The following is a 23,389-nucleotide window of genomic DNA, read 5'->3' as shown; positions in this document are numbered from 1 at the left end:
TTACTCTGGATGAGTTCCACTCAAGCAGTTTTACTGGTTTAATGACCTAAGCGGCTGTTAAAATTCAGTTTACAGAAAAAGATAAAACTCCTCTTGGAGAATGAGCTTAAGCTTCATGTGGGAAAGAACAGGTATGTCTAAGGTGCTTGAGTTGTTTGTGTAAGGCTAAGTGGAGTGTGTATGTTAATTAAAAGTTACCTAGGAAAGATTCTTGCTTGTTTTCTTCCATCTTAAAAGTAGGCATTTAATGTGTAGTAGTCATCAAGGCATAAACTGATGAACCACGTAAGGACAATTCTGCAAAACCACCAGCAGATGAAAGATCTTAGTTGTGTAAAAGGACCTGACAGTTCTGTTTTTCCCACGAAGCTTGGCAGCCTCATGGGAAAAGAACTCTAAAATTACTGATGTAGCATGAGAAATGGGTTCGTGAGCCAAAGTCAAAGGCGGTATTATGCTCTGGAGGTAGAGAAGATGCAGGACAACTGCTTAATTCACTGTGACACCAAAGTGATGAGAGCGTTACTCAAGTTTGTGCATGAAGCTGTCGACTGAGGATGGAACACAAGACCATACAACCTGATTGAAACCGTTCTGGGAATTGACTCTGGTTCATCAAGCCTGTAGCCATACATTTAGGTGTTTTTGCTAGGCATAGATACACACGTGGACTTAATGTTTTACTGAACTGGTTCTTCAGAAGGCAGTTCGCAGGGGTGGGGGAGGAACGGCCTCTACTTGCACTGCAAAAGCCATATTACACTCGTGAAAAAGCACTGATTTTGACAGTTCCGCTGCGATGCTAGAAAAGCACGGGCAGTCTACGCTGTTTGACAAAAGGAAAGGTTACCAGCTGCTGTACCTGAACCCGGCTTGGATCTCAGCAGTTTTTTTTTTATTCAACATTTTAACGTAACAGAAATTAAGTAGCCTTAAAATAGCCTAAAATCACTCCTGCATGTTAAATACCGCCCCTGTATTGTGGCCGGGCACTGCACTCATGGCTCAGCGCTTCAGTGCTTCTCCAGGTCTCGACCTGAAAACTCTGACCTTTTTCTTATGTCCTTTACCAGCTCTCTGGAAAATCTCGTCAGTTTTACGCAGACCCGCGTTCGTCTCCGTGCCGCGGCCGACTTCCTGCCCACGGCCTCGTGGGAGTTTTGTTGCTGGGTAGAATTTAAGGAGCTGCCGTCTGATTGGCTGCCGTGCGGCTGCTCCTGTCAGCCAATCGGAGGCGGGGCTGGAGCCGGTTCCTCCGCAGCCCCGAGGCGCGTCCCGCCGGGGGCCGGCGGCGGGGCCGCAGTGAGCTCCCCCTCGGGCTCCCCCTCGCGTCCGCCAGAGAAACTACAGGGCTCTGCTGCAAGGGGACAATGCCGCTCGTGTCTTAAACCACAAACCTCGACACCGCGTATTATACGCGGCAGGGAAAAATAACCTAAGAGATATATTTTTTTTTTTTTTTTTTTTTAAATTACAGGGGACTTTGTATTGCTGTGTGTGCACTCGGTGAAATAGGGCAGGATGGTGATGTAATTTTTTTTCCTCAGAACATGGCACATTTTTCTTTGTTCAGCCAACGGTAACGTAATTTCAGCCTAAAAGAGGGGAAAACTGAAATAATCTGTCGTGTGTTGGAAGAGATACTATTTTCGCTTATCATATGTCCTCCGTTTTGTTTATTACATTTTAAAATAAAGCCAGTTGTATGTGGATCTCAGTAGGCTGGTGGTGTGGATCTTGCATTCAAAGTGGGCTTGTATAGTGGTAGGAACCCAAATTATTGTCACCTTATTTCAGCGCGTGTTCTGTAAGAATAGATCACAAATGGTTATTTTTTTCTTTGAAAATAACTTTTACACTTCTGACAATTTATATTAACGTTGCTTCAGAGGATTTCAACTGAAAACTGCTTTTTATGAACCGCTGCTTAAAAGGTAGGTTCTGTTCACCACTTCCATTCTCTGGGACTCTCCATCTAGAACAAAATACTTACGACCATTTGCAGCTTCTCCTTTCTTGATTTTGGTAGGCTACATTTTAAGTAAAGTTGCGTATTTGAACATTGATTTTTTTTTTTTTTATTATTATTTTTTTTTCTCCCCCATGATCCTCTGTGTAGTTTTTGTGCTTTGGCAAATGTTTTATGGTTGTGGTGCTTTTGGCGAGCACTGCCTGCGCCGCAGGAACCCTGTGCCAGCGCTGTTCTAGACTGATGATATTACGCAAACCCCATTGTGTGCTATTGTTTAGATTCCGGCTTCCCCTCCCCATGTTTCCATGACCTTCTCTTTGTCTGCTGCCTGTTACCAGGCAGGATTCAGGCAGCTGCCCGCTGATTGGCTAAAATTTTGAGCAGCTCTTGGGCTGCTCATCTGAGCACATGATTATGGGCTAATCCATAGCAGCTGAGCTGATACCTTCCTTTGTTGCTTTAGAGCCGCGATCTCTCTGCAGAGTAAAAATAATAGTTAAAAAAAATAAGGACATAGAGGAAAAAACCTTTTTAGTTGGCTGACAGAGGAGTCCTTCACACATTCCTAGCTGCGCTGGCACATTTTGGTTTTGCACACATTCGGTCATGAGAAAGAAATCACCAAATACTAATGGAGGGAGGTGCCTAATGATGTGTTTGTGTCTCTCGTGATGAAGTATATATGACTTTCAAGCTGAAAACGAAAAAGTGAATTCTCATAAATGAGATCGAAACAAACATACATAGTGTTTGTATGTGTTGGCGTTTCAAAATTGATTATTGTGTTTTAAAAAAATCCAAACAAAGCAACCCAGAACCTACCACCGTATTTATGGCATTTAACCCTTACACTTAGCTCTACATACAGGAGTCATTTTGTAGTGTTCGGTACAAACACCTGCCTTTGAAGTAAAAGATGCCCCTCCGTTGGCTTGGTGCCTGGGCCACTTGTTTCTTTCTTGTGACTTCGTCACACAATGAGTAAAAACTGAAGATACCCAGGCACGAGATGAGGGAAGCGCATAACAAGCATAGCTAAACTTTGTGTTGTTACTTATAAAGGGGAGATTACCAACATTGCTTTGAAACACTACTAATTTTAAACGTTTTATTTGCGCAAGACCGAATTCACGTAAGCTGCTCTGGAGTTGTTCTCTGAAGGGAAACCTCCTGGCCCCTCTGACAGACTGGAAGGCAGTATTTATCAGATGGCTGCTGATTGGCTTCCACTGATATGACCAAACCTGTCTGGACTGGTTACCGATATATTTGTTTCTTCTGTTGCTCAGCTCTCACATAAGATCTCTTACTTGGCTGCAGTGTGCTCCCTTGTGGGTATGGCTGGAAACGCTTTGGTCTGCAACGATACATGATATTTAGCTGTTAACCAGCATTTAGTGTTCATCTTTTAATCTCATGTCTGCTTATAATTTTGTCATTTAGGGTAGCTTTTACTGGATATTCTTGGGTTGCGAAAGACTGTGGGATTGAGCTGAAAATATGCATGAGTTGCTCAACTATCTGACGATGGAATTTTGAGAAGCCTTTTTTTGGTACAGGTTCACTGTAGAAATGTAGTAGAGGTTTGTATTTAAACTAGATGCTGGATAATATTCTGAGATATAAAGTAGATGTAATTTTGAAATATATTAGAAATTTAATCTTATTCAGTATTTTTTTAAGAAAAAAGTAAGGATGCATCAATACAGACGTATTCTGATGTTTCATTTTTAAGACTTGTTCTTGGCAAATTTAAAAAGGAAGCGCTCTTCGTTTTACTCTGTATTTACTGTATTTTGTGTTAAAAATATGAATGAAAGACTGCTTAGATGATTAAGAAAACTAGAGCAGAAAATATTGATTTGTTGTAAGTTATATTTTATTATTCAAGTGATGTGATTATGAATCTGATTTTAAGTTGTGTGTGGATATTTTATTAATCTGTTGATCATATATTTTGGTCGTAAGAAAAGTAGAATTGTGAATTTTGTAATATATGAACTTTTAAATTCTGGGTAATGCTTATAAAGGGAAGCATTGTAGTGCGGGAGGTCAAACTACTTGTCTGTCTTAATTTTGATACAAAGGCCCTGTATCCTTGTACAACATTAACAGAAGACTGTCACTAGCTGGTCACCTGCTAGGAGCTCTTGGAATTGTTCAAGGTTAGCTAAGCCTGGAATTTTCTGGGGTTTTTTTCCAAATTGGCGCTACAAGATATGTATCTGTAACAGCCTGCATGTTGGTTGTAGGGGATTATATGCATGGAACATGAGCGTGATGGTCAGTGTTCTATTACGTGACAGTCTGATACATGCTTTATAAAAGTGAGAAGTGAGGTGAAAAAATGTGCTTTACATTCTGAGTTCTTGGGAAGAAGGAAGGGATGTGCTTTCAGAAACGGCACATGCACTTCTGAAATACTAGCGGGTTTTGTATGTTTTTCCTAACTTCAGGACTAGGTTTACTGTGTTAAATGTGTTATTTTCTGGAGGAGTATGAAGATACTGTATTTAGCATGTAGACAGCTCTGGGAGGACCTTAACAGTTATCTGGAGTTCATATTTCATCTGACTGGAGATGGTTATGTGATGAGAACGTTTTCTAAACACAAGTAAACTGTTTCAGATCCGTGTTTTTATAGGTGTTATATTTTGCTGCCACTAGTGGCAATGCAGTAATAGACAATCCTGTTCAGGAAGTGTAGTTCAGGCTGTCAAAAATTCCTGTCGTAATGGTATTATTGAGAGTCTGCAAATAGAGCCGATGCAACCTTTTGTGAAGGTTGTTCATCTGCTACTGAGGTGTGAATTGAAGAGCTAATTAAGCACTATCAGTTATTCAGATAGGAGGAGTCTAGATTGACATGCAGAAAAGAAATGAAAGTGAAAGGGAATCTCAATGTTACGTTAACAGGAAATGCAAAACAGGGAAAAATTTTTTTTAATCATATTGCTTTCTATTTTCCCCATATTTTTGTCAGATCATGTTAACTAAGTCTAAAAGAAGCCTTATAATTGTTAAGTATGATGTGTCATGATTATAAGGTTTAGAGTTTGTCTTGATAGTTAAATTCATATTATGCTTTAGAATATATATTCTTATCTTACTGTAGAATATTCTAGTTGGGCAGGGCATGAATGTTCAATAATTTCCTTCATAAACCAACTGTTCCAAGTAAACTAGGAAGGATCCAGCACAGGACTACCAAAATGGTAGGACCCTAAATTTAGCACGTGACTTGCGATGAGATGCTAGGGAGCTTGGCAACTTTAATCTGTGGAAGAGAAGCTAAAGGGCAATTTTACATTACAGTTACATTACATTAACAATATAAAGCTTGTAGGCAAGGTTGGTTACAAAGGGGGTGGAGCCAAACTGTTACATAGAGGCTGTGGAATCTGTTTCGTGAATTTTACGACTGGGTTGTACAAAACCATCACTGATCTGAGCTAGTGTTGGCGATAGTCCTGCTTTTTTAATCAAAAAAAAAAAAAAATTATACACCACCTGGAAAGACAAGGTGCACTCTACTAATGAATTTCTTAGCTTTGTGAATGAAAGTGGACTGGGGGAAAATGCAAAATGAACTGTACTAAATATTTAAAAAGCATCCCTTGTGTAATAGTTCTGCTGTATCAACGGTATAAACATTTGCTTATTGGTGCTTGTGGAAAAAATAGAATTCATACAGAGATAACTGTCTTGGGGTTTTTTTATTTTTCTACTTGCTATAATATCTTTTAACTACTGTTATCTAAGTGAATTTTTGCGTGTTTTGAGAAACCTAAGAAAAGCCATATCCTAGATAGGAGTAACTTACGGTTGTATGGTAGCTTCAGTAGAACTAAACTGGTTACCATCAGCTGATTCAAGATCTTAGTTGCTGAGTTTCATTTAGGATATAACAAATTCCTTAACTGCTTTCTGCTTCTGAACAATATTTTCATATCTAATCCTTTAAAACCGGGTCTTAAAACCAGAGCTATGTGGGGAAAAAAAAAATAGTTTAAAAATCGTTATGGATTTTTCTGCTTGTTTTGTTTAATGGAAACAAATGAAATAAGAGTTTGCTGTATTTCAACAAAATTACTTTAACTTTGTAGATAATGCTGGATTTAATTCCATTTATTGATTTGATAAAGTAGAAATGAACATCATTTTTCTTAAATTTTTTATATATTCTTATTTTTCTTAATATTTGCATGGGTGGGTGGAATGAATAAAACAATATGGAGGGTAAAACCATCAGTTTTCCTTGAAAAAGGGAATTTTTCTAAAAGGACCTACAAAAGCTGTAGTTCTCACGAGCACAAATGGTCTTAGTAAAATATTATTACAAACTGTATGAAAAAAAACAAGTTTGGTTAACCGTTGTATAAATAAGGAGGATGAAGATCTATTTTATCTCTACAGAAGAAAAAAAAATTATCTTAATGACACATTGAGAAATGAAATTCTTTCAATATATTGAAGTTTTTTTTAAAGTTACTTCATATAAAAATCCTGTCATTTACCCCAGTTGTTAATTTGAAACTCATGAAATTACATAGTTTTAGGATGATAAAATAAATGTAGACTGATGGACCAAGAATATTTTTTACCTTTTGATGAAAAGAGAGGCTGCAGGCTCTTACGTTAGCACAATATCCATTTCTGGCTAGAAAACCTCATTTATGTGGCTTTGTTATAATAAAACTATGAGACAACTGATTGAAAATGTGTAGGCAGAATATTACTAAATGTTATAGTGTGATCTCAGTGATCTTTACATAAGTGTATTTGCGCAGCGTGCATAGAAACTTGTATTCACTGTTTCTGAGGACAAACAAAATTTAAGTATGTTGCTAGGTGTTTCTTTGTTTTTGAAGATACAGTTAAACCAGTTCGCTTTAAAATGTGTGAAATCCTACAGTCTTTCTTAGGAACACTGTAATATGATGATAATAAATTGTTACCTTCACAATTGTTCCTGAACTTTTTTTTTTTTTAAGGGTCAAGATGGATAGCACAGATGAACCTCAGAAAAAAGTCTTTAAAGCACGAAAAACAATGAGAGTAAGTGATCGACAGCAACTTGAAGCTGTTTATAAGGTTAAAGAGGAGCTGTTGAAGACAACTGAAGTTAAACTGTTAAATGGAAAGCATGAAAATGGAGATTCTGATTTAAATTCCCCTTTAAGCAATACAGACTGTGTGGAGGACAAGAGGGAAGTTAATGGAGTAGTGGACTTGTGTGTGAACTCTGAAGAAGGAAGAACAGCTTCTGATGAAATTATTGAAGCCAAAAGCCCTGAAAGTAGGGCAGGGAACATAGTCAATGACATAGAACCCAAACCTCCAGCGCTGTCTCCAGAGAATGTTACTCCTGAGCAAGATAAAGGTACTGCTTTAGCTTGTGAGGCTGAAAATGGTGTGCTTGGTAGCAATAAAGACAATTTCCATGAAGAAAATAATACAAAAGATCATTTGGACCAAAGAGAGAGTGACATCCCATCGGACGGTGGAAGTAAATTAACCTGTGATATTAGTGCCTCTTCTGAAGAGAAGAGAGAAACAAATGACTTAACTATTAATTCCAGTTCATCTAGTGAGGAAAAGAGGACTGAAGAAGTAACTGTTGAAGATGCAGTTGGAGAAGAAATCATCTCTAGCAGTATGGAAGCTGACGAGGAACCAAAGGACAAACAAGACAGCTCTGCAGGTCTTTCAGAAACCACTCTTCAGAAGACAACAGATGAGCCAAGTGAAGGTATCTTGGACAACACTGACTCTATGGAAACAGATGAAATTATTCCAATTTTGGAAAAACTAGCCCCTGCTGAAGATGAACTGAGCTGTTTTTCTAAAAGTTCTCTGCTTCCAGTAGATGACACAGTCCCAGATTTAGAAGAGAAAATAGACAACTGTTTGGGTTCACCATCCAAGCAGGAAAGCAATGAAAGTCTTCCAAAAGAGGCTTTCTTAGTACTATCTGATGAAGAGGATCCCTGTGACGAGAAGGAAGAATGTGCTGAAGTGATATTACCGAACAAGTCAAGTCTTCCAGGTAAGACTTTTTCTAAAGTAGTAGTTTTGATCTAAGTTCAGGATTTTTTTGTTTCTTAGAATGATACACGTGTGACATGTTTCTAAATCAGAAAGACAGTTTACCCACTAATTCTGTGTTACGTAGTCTTATATTTTTCAAGGATGGAATTTGAGGTGCAAAAAAAAATGAAAGTGACACCAAAAAACTGTCATCTTTGAGATCTGGTTTGTTTGGGTTTTTTTTCTTATACTCTTTGCAGACTGGGGTGGGGTGGTGGATGGAAGAAGAGGCAAGAAGAGTAATTGCCAGACATGGAACAGAAAGATTTGTGGGAAGAGAAATGTGTTCACTTACCGTTCTTGAGGGGATGAAAGGATTGCAACTTCCTTTAACATGCAAATAAATAGTAAGAATGAAAACATTGGCAGGCCAGGCACACCACAAGTCCCATTTGTTTCAAATATCTTTTTTTTCACCGAAAGACAGTATTGGAAAGATTTCATAAAAAATGCAAGTCATGTATGATTTTCACGCCATATAGCTTTTATTCATTTAACTCATAGTTAACTTTTATCTGATGACTGTTCCAACTGATTAACATTTGAAGGCATTTGAGAACAGAGTTATCTTAGATAAAGATTAACATTTGGAAAGAGTCTGTGAGAGTTAAATCTGTGGAGACAGAATGGAGATCATCTAAAGATGCTATATTGGAGACACAGGTGCAAGCTGCTCAGTTAAAAAGTACAGTTTTCAAAAAGCCCGGGCAAAAACCAGCATGGCTAAACAATGATGGGAAGAATGGTACTGGAGGACTTTCTTCAAATGGGCAGATTAATAGAATCTTTTTCTCAAGTAGAATTAGTAAATACGATAGCTATGTGGGCACTTGAGATTTCTGTAATGGAAGATCATAGATTAAAAAACCTTGGAGCTCTTTGGGTAAGTAAACAAGCACATGACAAAGAAGACCTGATTGATGTATTTGGATTCTTTTGGATATCCAAACACAAATTATTTCCTACCAGGAACTTTAGGAAACTGAACTGTCTTTGGATAAGACGGAAAGTCCTAATGAAGGAAATAATCATTTGAAGAATGGAAAGTAAATCTACAGTAATCTGTTCCAGAGACTGCGCTGGGTGACAGAATGAATAATTTCCGTAAAGTGAAAGGTGACCAGCGAGGTGATAGTTTGCTGATGGTACTGTGAAGAGCTGTAGAAGAATCTTGCAGTGCTGTTTGACTGGGGCATGAAAATGGCAGATGAAACTCATTGTGGTTAACTACAACACTTTGAGTACAGATGAGTATGAAAATGTTCATAACCTAATAGGAAGACAGAACTGACTCACCACTCAAGAATGATTTTCTAGGATCATAGTGGGTAGTTCTGTGAAAACATTGATACAGTGGCAGTTGAAGGAAGCAAATAAAGAATGCTGGGAATAAATTAAGAAATTGAGGAAAACTTCACTGTGGGACATAAAGCTCTTAAATGTTTTGCGTAATTCTGTTTCCTTCTCCCTCCCCGTATCAAAGATGATATCACAGAACTGGAAAATGTACATGAAAGAGCAACAGGGAAGACGATGGAATTGCAAAGTAATTTTAATTCAACCCTCTGATGGTCTTTATTCCAGCCTCCTGAAAGCAAGTCCAGTTATATCAGATGGCTCAGGGACTGTGGCAGTTTACTTTTGTGCATCTCTAAGGATGAATATACCACAACTTCTTCTTGGGTATCTTAAAATTTAACCAACCTCAACAGTGAAAAACTTTCTGCTTAATTGGAATCTCCAGTGTTCCAGCTTGTGTCCATTGCCTCCTGTCCCCTTGCTGTGCATCTTAGAGTAGTGGCTCCATCTTCTCTCTGCCCTCTCATTATGTAATGGAAGGCTGCCTGCTGGCAGAACTCTTGTTCAACTTTGTCAGATGGATTCAGTCCCTGCTCAGTAATTCTTGATCATCAGAGATCACTGCAGTGAAGGGTGTGAAAACCTTGCCTGCAACACCTGTCATTCAGCCAGGTCGTGTTCTTCTGGAGGCATGCACTCTTAATGGAGCTATTTTTTGGTCCCAGTTCATTTGGAGGATTGGTGATAATGCCACCTTGGGCCCTTGTGCCCTTCACCCTTTTCTGCAGAGATCCATTGTCACTCTTGGTATGCTTAGAATTCCTTCTGGTAGTACTGCTGGTGCCTATGTGGATAAGCAGCAAGAGGTAATAGGCTGAGGACCAGATAAGCCTCTTCGGAATGCTGAGGATCCAGGCCCTCAGCAAGCAGCTAATGTCTTGAGGAGTCAGGCCAGGCTGCTAGGTGGGTACCTCCTGTGGGAGGGAGTCCCTGGTGACTATCACCAGTCTCTTCTTTATGAAGGTTGTTGGTCCAAACTCAGATGGCTCTGTTGCCTCCATTAATGGGAGATTTTCCTCTTAATGTTTTCCATCAGTGCTCTACCTGTTCAGTAACTGCAGACTTGCAAGTAGAGAGGGAATCTTCATTGTGTTGCTGGAAGTCACACGCTTCTTACCTCCTCCACTTTGAAAATCCCATTTGTTACTACTTTGAATATAGCCTCTATCTGTCCCTACTTCCTTGCACTGTGGGGCTTGGGTTTTTGACTGTGCAGGGCTGTAGTTTATCCCCTCTTTGGCCATTCTACAAAGTCAGCTCATCTCCTCCCACAGCTTCTTCACTTTCTGACTGAGATCAGAGAGAGAACTTTTAGACAAGGGTGGACTGTATTTTAGAGTAGGATCTTTCAGCCTGAAGAAAGATGGAGGAGAGATGTGACGAAGATCTGTAAATGGTAAGTGGTATGGAGAATGGATATTTGCTGTCTTCTCCTCTGCAAGAACCTCATGTATCAAATGGAGGAAAGGAATAAAGTGAGAGGCAAGATCAAGGCATAGAAGAGATGGTTCTCCATGTGGAGAACTGTGGAGCTCCTTGCTAGCAACACTGTGACTGCTAAAAGTTTACCTACATTTGTCTTCTGTGGAAGAAGAATTTTTTTTGAGGGCGCAGAAACTGTAAGGCTCTGGAGGTCTTCCACCAGCAATTTTTCAGAAAGCTGAGGAAGTTTTCTGGGACTGTGTAATGGTGTTCTTTTCTCATCCTTACATTTTTCCCTACTTGATCATCTACTGTTGACATGAAAGTGCTGGAGATAGGATCCTGGATTAGGTGAACAATTGGTTTTACCTAGTGCAGCCGTTGCTATGTTTTTTTCTCTTGCCTAATTGGTACACTCTCAAGTTCAACTAAGCGAGGATGTCTACCAAAGCAAGTCTGAAGTCGTTCTTTCTCAGAATTGCTAGCACTTTGAGTGCATTCTAGACACCTTGATTCTAGGCTTTTCTACAGCAGTGGCATTTAATGCCCTCCAGGGATAATTTGGAAGAGAACTTACTTGTTCTCTTTGTTACTGATCTTTGTTGAGGGCGTGTGGAGTCAAGTAGCACCCTAGTACAGCCTTTTAGGAATGAAGAGTGCGGTTAACATTTAAAAGAATACAGCTTGTCTTCTCGACTGTAGTGTTTGAAGAAAACTTCAGAGCCTGTGACTAGCAGATAAACAGTTAAATATGAATTTTTGTTCCTATGTTGTGATAGAATTAGCTGTGAGAATTCTTGAATTCACAACCAGGAAAATGTTAGCTTAAATGGCACCGATGAAACCACTTTTCTGCAATATTATTTCTATTTCTGGTTTTTACTTCAAAAACGGAAAATGGAAGGCTTTCAGAGAGTTGCTGCAAAAAATATTTCAGCATTTGGGAAACAAACTTTGTACTGGAAAGCTTAAAAGAACATAAGTTTTGTTCTTATAGTAGGAGATAAAGGAGGTCTAGAATATCTGCAAACAGGAGCTGAATATGTGGTGGAAAGAAGTTTCTTAAATGTAGCAGACAAAGACACAACTGCTGCATTTTTGATCCACTGGACTTCACAAACCAGATATCAGGCACATTTCTGTCCAACAGACTTTGGAGGACTGATTAATGGATGGTTGATTCATGAGTTGTAATCTTTTAAGTCCTTTATGGATTTTTTCCAACTAAAAATGTGGTAATAAATAACTAAAGAAGAGAATATTATGCTTTGTGTCTTTGTGTTTGAATCACTTAATAATTTTATATATCTATATAATGATAGGCAGTGGGGGGTTCTGATGAAATAATAGAATAGTTCAGGTTGGGAGGGACCTCGAGGTCTCTGGTCCAGTCTCCTGCTGAAAGTAGGGACAGCTGTGAGATTAGACAAGGTAGCTCAGAACTTTATCCAGTTAGGACTTGAAAACTTACACTGATAAGACAGGACAACCTCTCTGGGCAACCTCTTCCAGTGACTCTCTTCATGTTGGAGATGTTTTTCTTTCTATCAGTTGAAATCTCTTGTTTCTGCTTACACACATTGTCTCTTATCCATTGCCATACACCTTTACAATGAGTCTGGCTCCATCTTCTCAACAGCCATCTTACAGGTGTTGGAAAGCTGGTTTTAAGTCCATACTGAGGTTTATCTTCTCCATGCTGAACAAGCCCAGCTCCCTCAGCCTCTCTTACAGGTCACGTTCTCCAGCCCCTTAGCAGCCTCTTGCTCCTCACCGAGAGATGGCATAACAAGTGCCAAGTAAAGGGCAGTAACCGCTTCCTGTGATATGCTGTCTCTGTTCCTATAAATGTAGCCCAGGATGCTGTGGACCTTCTTTGTTGCCAGGGCACGCTGTGTTGGCTCATGGTTTGCTTGCTCTCTGTGCAAGTCCGCAAAGCAGAGTTGCTCCCCAGCCACGTGGGCCCTAGCCTGTGTCATTGCAAGGGTTCTCCCTTCCCAGGTGCAGAACTTTTGCATTTGTCCATCTTGAATATCATAAAGCATTTGTCGTCCCATTCCTTGAGCTTGTCTAGGTCATGATGATTCCTTTGAAAATACATGAATCTATGATTTCTTCATAAACAAAACTAGTCAAATCCTGTCACGTTTCATGGAAAAAAAAAAAATCTGTATTTCTGTTTTGTAATAACTTCTGGGTAGAGTTTGATCAAGGATTCACTACTTAGATAAGGCTTAGAATCACAGAATCGTCTAGGTTGGAAGGGACCTTTAAGATCATCGAGTCCAACTGTTAATGCTGCCAAAACCACCACTAAACCATGTCCCTCAGCACCACGTCTACTTGTCTTTTAAATAACTCCAGGGATGGTGATTCAACCACTTCCCTGGGCAGTCTGTTCCAATGTTTGATACCCCCTTCAATGAAGAAATTTTTCCTAATATCCACCTAAACTTCCCCTGGGGCAACTTGAGGCTGTTTCCTCTTGTCCTGTGACTTCCTAACTTGGGAGAAGAGCTCAACCCCCACCTCACTATGTTTTTGTACTTTCTTGTGAGTGCTGTCTGCGCACATCAGTTCTACCCAATCTGTAAGGAGAATGTTGTGGTTACAGGATTTTGGAATAGTGAGAGTATGACTGCGCAGTCCAGAGTAACTTGCAAATACTGTTCAGGTGCTCTTAGGCTTACTCATTATTTTTATTTCCATTTATATGTATATTTTGGCAGAACTGACATCCAAATATGCATCCAGTCAGTCACTAAGCAGATCAAAATGCTTGCAGCTGTAGAAATTATTAAAAGGAATTTTCAACTGTTTAGTGACAGGCAAACACCTGATTAAAAAAAACCCAAACATCTTTGTGTTCAGACCCATAGCAAATAGTGTGACTCACTAAGACAACTGTGTGATAAATACAATGATAATGTAATGGTATCATCAAACTACTATTTAATTTTTTTTTTAAAAGGTTTGCATTCATTGCTTCTGCCTGTCTAGCATCAGAATAACAAGATCACAGCTTATCAGTGAAAAATAAGCTGATAGCCAATTGTAAAATTATCTCCATATTATGGCTCAAAACTTCTTATCTAGAGAGGTTTATCTAGGCATTGTTGAAACCACTTTTAGTTAAATGAGCTAAATTTGTTCACAGAATGATGGAAGTTTGTAAGGAAGGGCTACTTTGTTCTCTGCATAGAACTCAAAAAGCTCAGCTTTGCGACTTGTAACATGATAAAGGCATTTTATGTATGTATGTCTTTTCATGGAACATTTGTATCTTCCAGTTTAATATTAAAATCTGTAAATTGTGGAAAAAGTACTCTTGAATTTAATAACTCTCCTTTAGATTTTTAGGTAAATGAGGCTTATTTTATTCATAACAACTAAATACATTAAGCTTATCTATAAATCTTAAAAAGCAGGTTGCATAGGCACTATGCCATTTTATTACCTTTAAAAATAAATCAGATTGGTTTTGAAGAATTTATGTGGTATGAATATTACTTTTTGCATAAATTAACAAAATGAAAAAATCTCACAATTTCAGGTTTTGGTTTTCTGACTCCTTCCTTTGTCTGATTTATTAGGCGACTTATTTAAAGCATTCAAATGTTCTTCATAATAGAAGATTAAATTAGCGCTAAGCATATCTTTGCAGCCAGAACTTTCTCCAAAAAAGCTAGTAAACTCTGCTATAATAACAAAACGAAAATAGGAAATTGAAGAAGTGTATAGTTCAAGATGTGCATAACAGTGCTGAGTTGTTTTGTTCTGTTCTGCATGGATTTTAATGTAATCTTAAAAGTAATAGTTTTACATTGTATCTCACAAGCACAAGAGGGGTCACATATAGCCTGTACAAAGTTCATGGAACATACAATAAAAGTTTGCAGGAAGTGGTAGCATTTTAATATTAACCTGTGTGCATTTAGCGGTATTATTTCAGCTTTTTCTTTATTTAAGAATTTCTTTAACTGTATGTTTTTATAGTCTTAAATTGTATTAGGAGGAAACTTTAAAGGAAAATTCATATTTGTTAAGAAAAGAAGAATCTAGGCCTTCTATACCATAAAGATTACAGGTGAATTTACCAACTCTAAATAAATAAACATGTTAATATTTTGTTACTGAAATTTTTATACGTTTTTCCTTGGTGAAAAATAAACTACAGTAATTCATTAAGAACTTTACATTAAAAATATATTGTTTAATTTCAGAGGTAACTTTGAGGCATTCTGTTGATTTTAAAGCTACGTAAATCCAGAAGTGAATCTTACTGTGTTGTATCGTAGTTCGAATTTTCACTCTGAAGATATCCTCTGTTTTTTTTCATCTCTGCATTCCCTCTATGTCATACTTATTTCTCTCACCTTCCCCAACATGGGTTATCATAAGTATTCTAAGTTCGCTAGTCAAAATAGGTCTCTTAGGAAACTTCTGTAGGTCAGCGTAAGTAACACATGTGGTTTTTTTTTCTTCTGTTAGTAGAAGAGGTGGAGGAGGAAAGAAGAAAGGAGAGCGAGGAGGATAAAGAAGAAGAGGCCCACAAAGAAGAAGAGAAACACCCAGAGAAAAGTACGTAATGTTAAAACTATTATGCTTCACTGGTGGCACATGTGAGAAACAGAATCCTTGAGGTTGGAAGGGACCTTATCTGGTCCAAACCACCTGCTCAGAACCATGTCCTGACAGGTTTTGAGTATCTCCACAGATGGACACTCCACAGCCTTCCAGTGTTCTGCTTCCAGTGTTTGACCCCTCTCGCAGTAAAAAAGTTTTGATAGTTTGAATGGAATTTCCTGTATTTGAATTTGTATCTATTTCTCTCATCCTTTTGCTGGTACTCACTAAGAGTCTTGCGCTGCCTTTTTCACTCCCCACCCATCAGGTAATTTACACATATTAGAAAATCTCCCTTAACCACCTTGAGTTGAGTAAAGTTGAGTAATGCCAACTGTTATTTCCTCATAGTACAGGTGCTCCAGTCAGTAAAACATCTTCGTGGCCCTACACTGAACTCTCTCCAGTATGCTCACATCTTTCTTGTATTTAGAAGCCCAGAACTGGACACAAGACTCAAGGTTCAGCCTCCCAGCGTTGATTAGAGGGTAGTAATTACCTTCCCTTGACCTGCTGGTGTCACTCTTCCTCAGGCAGCCAAGGATGTTGTTGGCCACCTTTGCCAACAGGGCACGGTGCTGGCTCGTGTTTAACTTGATGGGCATGAAGACCACCAGCGCCTTTTCTGCAAAGCTGTTTTCCAGCCAGTCATTTCCCAGCCTGCACTAGTACACGGGTTTATTCCTACCGAAGTATAGGACTTTGCATTGCCTTTTGTTGACCTTCATGAGGTTCCTGTTTGCCTATTTCTCACATCTTGTCAAGGTGACTGAATGGCAGCATAACCATTTAGTGTGGCAACCACTCTTTCCAGTTTTGTATCATCTCCAAATTGCTGATGATGCCCTCTATCCCATTACCTACGTCACTAATGAAGATGTTAGTGTTGGTACCAGTATCATCTACTGGTGCACGTTTCTAGTGCTGAGCTCCAGCTGGACTTTCTGCCACTAGTCACAGCTCTTGGACCCAACAGTTGAGCCAGTCCATTTATCTGAGTCATACATCATGAGTTTGTCTCCGAGGATGTTTTGGGTGTCAAAAGCATTACTAAAGACAAGATAAACAGCATCCATTGCTCTCCCCTCATCCACCAAACCAGTCATCTCATCATAGAAGGCTATCTGGCTGATGAAGCATGATTTCTCCTTGATAAATCACTTCTGACTATTCTCCATCACCACCTTCTTAATGTATGTAGAGGTGATTTCTGGAATTACTTGCTCCATCATGTTCCCAGGGATTGAGGTGAGGCTGACCGTCCTGTAATTTCCTGCGTCCTTCTTGAAGATTAGAAGAAAGCAAATGTCACTGCTGTCTTCAGGAACCTTCTGCTATTACCACAGCCTTTCCTTTCAGAGATTGAGGGTGGCCTTGCAGTCACCTCAGCCAGCTCCCTTGGTACTTGTGAGTGCACCCCTCTGGCTTGGATGGACTTGAGTATGCCCGGTTTGCTTAAATGTTAACTCATTGCTCCTCCACTGACAGCAAGTCTGCCTTTGCTTCACCCTGTCCCTCTGGTCTCAGGGAGCTGGCATTGCTGAAGGCAGGCCCTCTCATTAACATTTGAGGCAAAGAAGGCATTGAGTGCCTGGGCTTTTTCTGTGTCCTTTGTCACTTGCTCCCCTGCCTCATTCGGCGGGGGGACCTACTTTCCCTAGTTTTCCTTTTGCTGCTGGTATACTGGTAGAAGCCCTTCCTGTTGACCTTCATGTCCCTCACCAGATTCAGCTTAAGCTGAGCTTTGATTTTCCTAACCCCATTCCCACCCACATAGTGCCTTTATCTTTCTCATAGGTCACCTGTCCCTAGCAGATGGAGGCCTCCACCCCCTGCAGGCAGGGAGTCACTTGCTGCTTATGGGTGGTGGTACTGCATGGCTGAGCCAGTTCAAACATTTCACTGGGCACAGCTCCCAGCCCTGAATTTGCTGTGAGGGCAATGAACCAAATCTGTCATTGTCCTGTACATCTGCAGGCAGAGCGGGAGACGCTCTCCTCGTGCTTCCAGCCTTTTTCATCATGGGAGTCTCCATCTGGGTAAGCTCAGGCTCTGACTGTACCTCCTCTGGTACAGCTGGGGATTGCAGTTCTTGAGGCTACAGGATCTTGGAGTATATCCAGTCAGTCTGTTTCTCGCCATTTCTGATGCTGTGCCATCCATCCCCTGATCTCCTCTCATAGCTCCTTTAACTTGGCAACACAGCTCTCCCACTGGTTTGCACCTTCTGTTGCCGAGATGCTCATCTCCCTCTGCTCCTCTGGCTTTAGCCAGAATGGGAGGCCCTAGATAATCATGGAATCATTTAGGTTGGAAAAGACCCTTGGGATCATCGAGTCCAACCATCAACTCCACTCTACAAAGTTCTCCCTTACACCATATCCCTTAACACCACATCTAAACAAGTCTTAAACACATTCAGGGATGGTGACTCCACCACCTCCCTGGGCAGCCTATTCCAGTGTCTGACCACTCTTTCTGTGAAGAATTTTTTCCTAATGTCCAGCCTAAACCTACCCTGTTGCAGCTTGAAGCCATTCCCTCTTGTTCTATCGCTAATTACCTGTGAGAAGAGACCAGCACCAACCTCTCTACAATGTCCTTTCAAGTAGTTGTAGAGAGTGATGAGGTCTCCCCTCAGCCTCCTCTTCCTCAAACTAAACAGTCCCAGCTCCTTCAGTCGCTCCTCATAAGATTTCTTCTCTAGGCCCTTCACCAGCTTCGTTGCCCTCCTCTGCACTCGCTCCAGCACCCTGATATCTCTCTCATATTGAGGTGCCCAGAACTGGACACAAATAATCCCTGCAGCCCAAGACTTTCAAAGCCTTATCTTCCCCCAAAGTAGCTCAGTCTAGGTGGAGGCTCTGACGTTACCAGGAGGGTTGTTCCAGTGGCTGCTGGAGACCACACCATGTGGCACATCACCACCGTTACTGACTGTAGGGACCATCCCCCTTCTGTGCACCCTGCTGTGCAAAGTCTTGTGTTTGTGAGCTGTGCTCTAGGCCCAGCGGTGATAGAGGTGTCTCCCTAGTACTTGCTAAAAGAGTGTTTGAGCCTTCATCAGGAATCAGCGGGAATATAAGCACAAAGGACCTTTTGATCAAGAGCAGCTGATGGAGGTCATTAGAAGCTGCTAGAGTTTCCTTGAAGTCAAAGCCTCCTTCAGATATCCTTTCCACTAGTAGCAAGCACCCTGAAACTCTTCAGAAAGAGTCTAACTGCAGCAAAATCACATGTAGCATCTGCTTCAGAACAAATTACCTGAACATTGAACATGTTCTGTTAGGAATGTTCTGTGAAATATGTAAGTAGCTCTTGCAAATTACAGACTACTTGTTGTACTATTCAGTGGTTAGGTTTTTTCTAAAGAGATTGACTGGGGGTAGTAAAGAGTTTTGTGGAAGACCCTAATAAATTTTCTGTTACTAGCCAGGGGATAGTGTTCTAACTATTCAGATTTTTTTAATTTATTTTATTTCTACAAGCTTTTCTGATGGATGAAAGAAAGCTGGAGATTTAGCACTTTTTTCCGCCCTTCATTTTCTACTGTTTACTGTCATTCCGAAAAAAAATGAAAAACTCTAACATTTATATTGCTTGCAGATATTCAGCATTCTGTAAATGTTTATGAAGAGCCTTGTGGCCCTATAAAACTTAACTAAAAATGAGGACCTACACTTTCACAAACTTTTTAAAATAACCTAGATTGTCGTGCAGGTCTTAAAATCATCAGAAACTATCAGGAAAATAAGATCAGACTGATAACATCAGAAATCTAACCATTCAAAAATGAAACGATAAGAAATTTGTGAAATTAGAAATGTTACTCACAGAATGTATCTAATACAATTAAAGAAAAAATGGCAGTGGAAAGTAACTTCCTTCTTTTGCTGCTTCAGTCTCCAGTGAATCTTCATTGATATACTACTAACTCTGTCTGTATCATCCTCAGGTTTGGAGTGGAGGGGTTGGGGGCTATGGGCTTTGGTGTTTTGATGGTGGTCAGGTACCCACAGCGTACTCTGTATCTTCCCTTCCTGATAATTTTCCTAGGCCTGTTTTATACATGGATACAGTGCCAGGAGATGGAGGAGTGAATGAGGACTCTTTGGTTCTTATGTGCTTGATTGCTATGATGAACGTGACTTCTATAATACAATTCTGGTTTGAGCCTGTTCTTCTGTTAGACATTTACTTTTCCTTCTTACACAAGAAGATAGAAAAAAGTTTGAATGTTTTTTCAGTCAGGGATTGGAGGTACGGGTTAAAACTTCATGGCAGGTAGAGAAAAAGTTCATTGCTGACACAGGCAGAATGAGATGTAGTTTTATTTGGCTGGGATCCTGAGAAGAGGATTCCTTTTTCAGAAGAGGCTTTTGTTTTGCTTCACAAAAGCAGTGTTTAGTTATCAGATGGTGCTGATAGGAGCAGGAAGAACTGGAGGCAAGTTCTGGAGAAGGGAATGGTGGTACTAGAGCCATTTTGCTTTTGGGGCAGTGGCTTGGTGAATCACAAAGCAGAACTCACTAACAGGGCAGCAGAGTACGGAGACCAAAGGGACTGTTCTGCTTTTATGTCATCAAACATCTTGTTTCTCCAAAGGTGTTCTTACTGGTTTAGGATGAAAAAGCTTTAACGGGGGACAAATGAAACTTCGTAATAATCACAGCACTCTGCAGATACCCGTTTTTTGAAACGTTCCTCACAAACAGTTGTATCTAATTGTTCCAGGTGAAGTGTCAAGGAGAAAACGTTCCAAATCTGAGGACATGGACAGCGTTCATTCTAAACGTCGTCGGTACATAGCAGAAGATTATGAAGCAGAACTCCAAGTAAAAATTACAGCCAGAAAGGATGTCGACCAGAAATTGCAAAAGGTAGAATGGAAGTGCAGAGCGAAGATGGCAAATATATGTGTCACTTATCATCTTTGAATTAGCCATCCTTTCCCACACACTCCTTGCCCCCTCAAACACTTTCTCTTTTTTGTGGTTGAAAATTGGACATAATTCAAATAACAAAGGTGTCTTGATTCATATAAAGTCCCATATAGCCCTACTTCTAAGAGGGGATCAAATGTCATTTGAAGACTATACTGGAAGAGTTGTATTGGAAGCGTGTTAAGTATTGAAACTCTTAAATCTCATGTGACTATGGATGGAGCATCTTAGCAAGGGGAGGTATTTCAATGTGGTAAAGCTTTATATGTGGTGTGCTTTACTGTGTGACTGCCTTTAAAGAAAGTCCATTTCCAAACAGGAGTGCAATCAACATAGCATTTTCCTGATTTTTAGATCTGTTAATGTGATTGCACCATTGGCATGTAAAGAAAACTATGGTCCTGAAAAAAAAAAATAAATTCTGCCCTTCTTCCATTAGTTAGCCAATGCACGTTGTAATTTCATTAAGGTAGGATGCAGAAAACTGAATCACAATTGTTGCTCGTTTATTTTTGTTTTCCTAAGGAAAATTTTTGCACTGCAGTAGGTATAGAAGGGAATAAAATAAGTGTATCAAGTAAACTTTTACGGAAATCAGTCTCTCTTTCCATTTTTAGCTTCTGTAAGAAAAGCAACAGAGGACATTTCTGCGAGGGGAAATTGCATCTTAGAAATAAAGTTTCATTGAATATCTTTAGTTTCTGTTCTTTGAATGCCAGTGTCTGTCTCAAGAACAGAAAAATAAGAGGAAAAATTAATTTGTGTAAACACAGCACTTGATAAAAAGAACCTTAAGATATTTTCATAAAACTGCAATGAAATTAATTTCTTGAATTAATGGCAAAGAAGTACCATTTGTATTTGCCAAAATAGGTGTAGAAACTTTTCTTAGCTGTGCAACCACATGCTTATTGGTGACTATAGATTTATTTGATTGACAGGGCACAGCCATTGTCATTGTTCTGTCTGCAGCGGGACACTAGTTAAGAGTGAGAATATTTTTATAAATGGTCTCTCAAACTCTGGGATTGCATTGTTATTTTTCTTTTTTTTTAAATATTAATTTTGCAGGTTATCCAGAGACTGTTAGAAGAAAAACTTACTGCTTTACAGTGTGCTGTATTTGACAAGACTCTCGCAGACTTGAAAACCCGAATAGAGAAAGTAGAATGTAACAAGAGGCATAAAACTGTGCTTACTGAACTACAGGTGAGTGTTTGTGTGATGAACTGCATACTAGAGTCAAATTTAAAAAGAAGTTCCTCAACGTTTAGTAGTAAGTCACCTGTAGTTGTCAGTAGAGAAGCCATTTTGACTCCATAAAAGGAAGGAGGAGGAAGTAGCAAATCCTAATGTTGCTTTTGGGTTGTAAAATTCTAATTCCCTACTGAGAAAGCAACCGATTAATCATCAAAAAAACCCCAAAGCAAATCTTCCTTCTGGCAAACTGATTCATTAGCTGTTAGTAAAAAGCTTTTCTGCTCTTCTGTTCCATTTAGACATTCTTCAAATAAATGCTAAGTATGAAAATATCTAATGCCTCTACGAAGCCAGAAATTTGCTTAAAAACAGAAAAGTGCAGAAAAGAGAGGACAATGGCACTGGACTTTGTAGAACGTTGAAACAAAGAAACATCAGATGATGCTTACTCATGTTATTTCCCCAGAAACTAAATAATTATATTGCAGCAAGGAAACAAATAGTTGTGTTGAATGCAGTATGTTTTCTTGCTTTCTTTATAGAAATAATGTACGTAGTGGTGACATGAGGAACATCACAAAAATCAAAGACTTTTGAAGTCACAAGACAATTAAAAGCTTACGTCGTAACAAATTCAAACAATAAGGCCACTTAACTTTAACATAAAAAAGTATCGAGTTTGCCAGACCAGTTCGTACTTCATAACTCTTCTCCCTTGCTGCCCCAGACATTTTACGTTGACTTTTTGTTAAGTGCTATCTAAGACGCTTTCGGTATACTTGTTTATCAGTGTCTTTAGCCATCAACTGCTGTGTCAAATTAATAACAGCGTGTAAGGCTGTGAATGTGTTGATGTTAGTGTTCTTGGAATCTAAGCTTACATGGGTTTATTATGTAAGGTGCTCCAAAATATCTCTACACTGTCAAAGATAACAGAAATTGAAATGTAAATGTAATTAAAGGCAGATTATAGTTGTAACCTGTCATGTTGCTTTGTTAAAATGTGAAAGAGGCGAAGTGAGGTTTCTAAATGGACCAGCTCCTTTTAGGTAAGAGGTTCTGAAATCATGGTATGTGAAACTCGCTGATTTTTTTTAAAACTTCTATTCCTAGTGCTAACCTAGTGTCTTCAGGAGTTCGTAAAAAGAATTTAACTCTTCTTTCTGTGCAATAAAAGAAAAAGTACCTGCTTTTGTACCACCTGAACGAGTGACACAGCTACTGCCTCTAGAATAAGTCAGCCATCAGAACTGCAACCTAGACAGGGTAAATTAGGATGCTTAGGTAATTAGAGAAGGAATGATCACCAAGTAGTATATTGAGGGAAACATAATAGGTAAAAGACGAGATGTAAGAACGGTGCTTAAGAAGATAATGAACCTGACACCTGAACATCAGAGTAAAACAAAGCTGATAGTAATGTGTGTGTGGTATGTGTATCAGTGAGAGCGAGAAATACAATAAATGGGGAAGAGCAGATAATATGAAGGGCAAATAGGGGTGCATTTTCAATATGGTTGGTACATAAAGCATTAAAACAGCCAAATGCTTTCAGTTGCTTTCAGTCATGCAGAATGTTGCGTGAACATCTGCAAGGTGGATTCTGTTTGTGCAATTGTGAATGGGAAGGAAAATAATTCAAGTTGTCTCTAAGCTACCTTTATTGTGATGCATGTGTGTGTCTTTCTGCTGCTCTGAAGTAATATAGTAGTTCTGCATTTCAAGGAAGAATAATTTCCCCTGATATGAAAATAGCCTTTGACTTGATGTCTTAATT

The 23,389-nt window shown here is 39.4% G+C and overlaps 1 protein-coding gene across 12 annotated transcripts in view; it reads left to right on the top strand.

Moving 5' to 3' along the window:
• The window catches only part of ATF7IP (activating transcription factor 7 interacting protein), a 101,594-nt gene that overhangs the window by 41,980 nt on the left and 36,225 nt on the right, over positions 1-23,389 (top strand). For 9 of the 12 annotated variants that reach the window (XM_054199134.1, XM_054199155.1, XM_054199113.1 and 6 more), the window contains 4 exons: positions 6,967-8,021; positions 15,335-15,424; positions 20,204-20,349; positions 21,484-21,621. In XM_054199134.1, coding sequence (XP_054055109.1) covers positions 6,974-8,021; positions 15,335-15,424; positions 20,204-20,349; positions 21,484-21,621 — 1,422 coding nt within the window. In that variant the 5' untranslated portion in view covers positions 6,967-6,973. Of the gene's footprint in view, positions 1-6,966; positions 8,022-15,334; positions 15,425-20,203; positions 20,350-21,483; positions 21,622-23,389 lie in introns of those variants that run through there. The other 3 variants (XM_054199218.1, XM_054199209.1, XM_054199124.1) reach the window with 1 other exon arrangement.

Source organism: Rissa tridactyla, chromosome 1 (assembly GCF_028500815.1).
Source record: "Rissa tridactyla isolate bRisTri1 chromosome 1, bRisTri1.patW.cur.20221130, whole genome shotgun sequence".
In the NCBI taxonomy this organism is placed as follows: Eukaryota; Metazoa; Chordata; class Aves; order Charadriiformes; family Laridae; genus Rissa; species Rissa tridactyla.
This window is presented reverse-complemented; position numbering and strand designations above follow the sequence as displayed.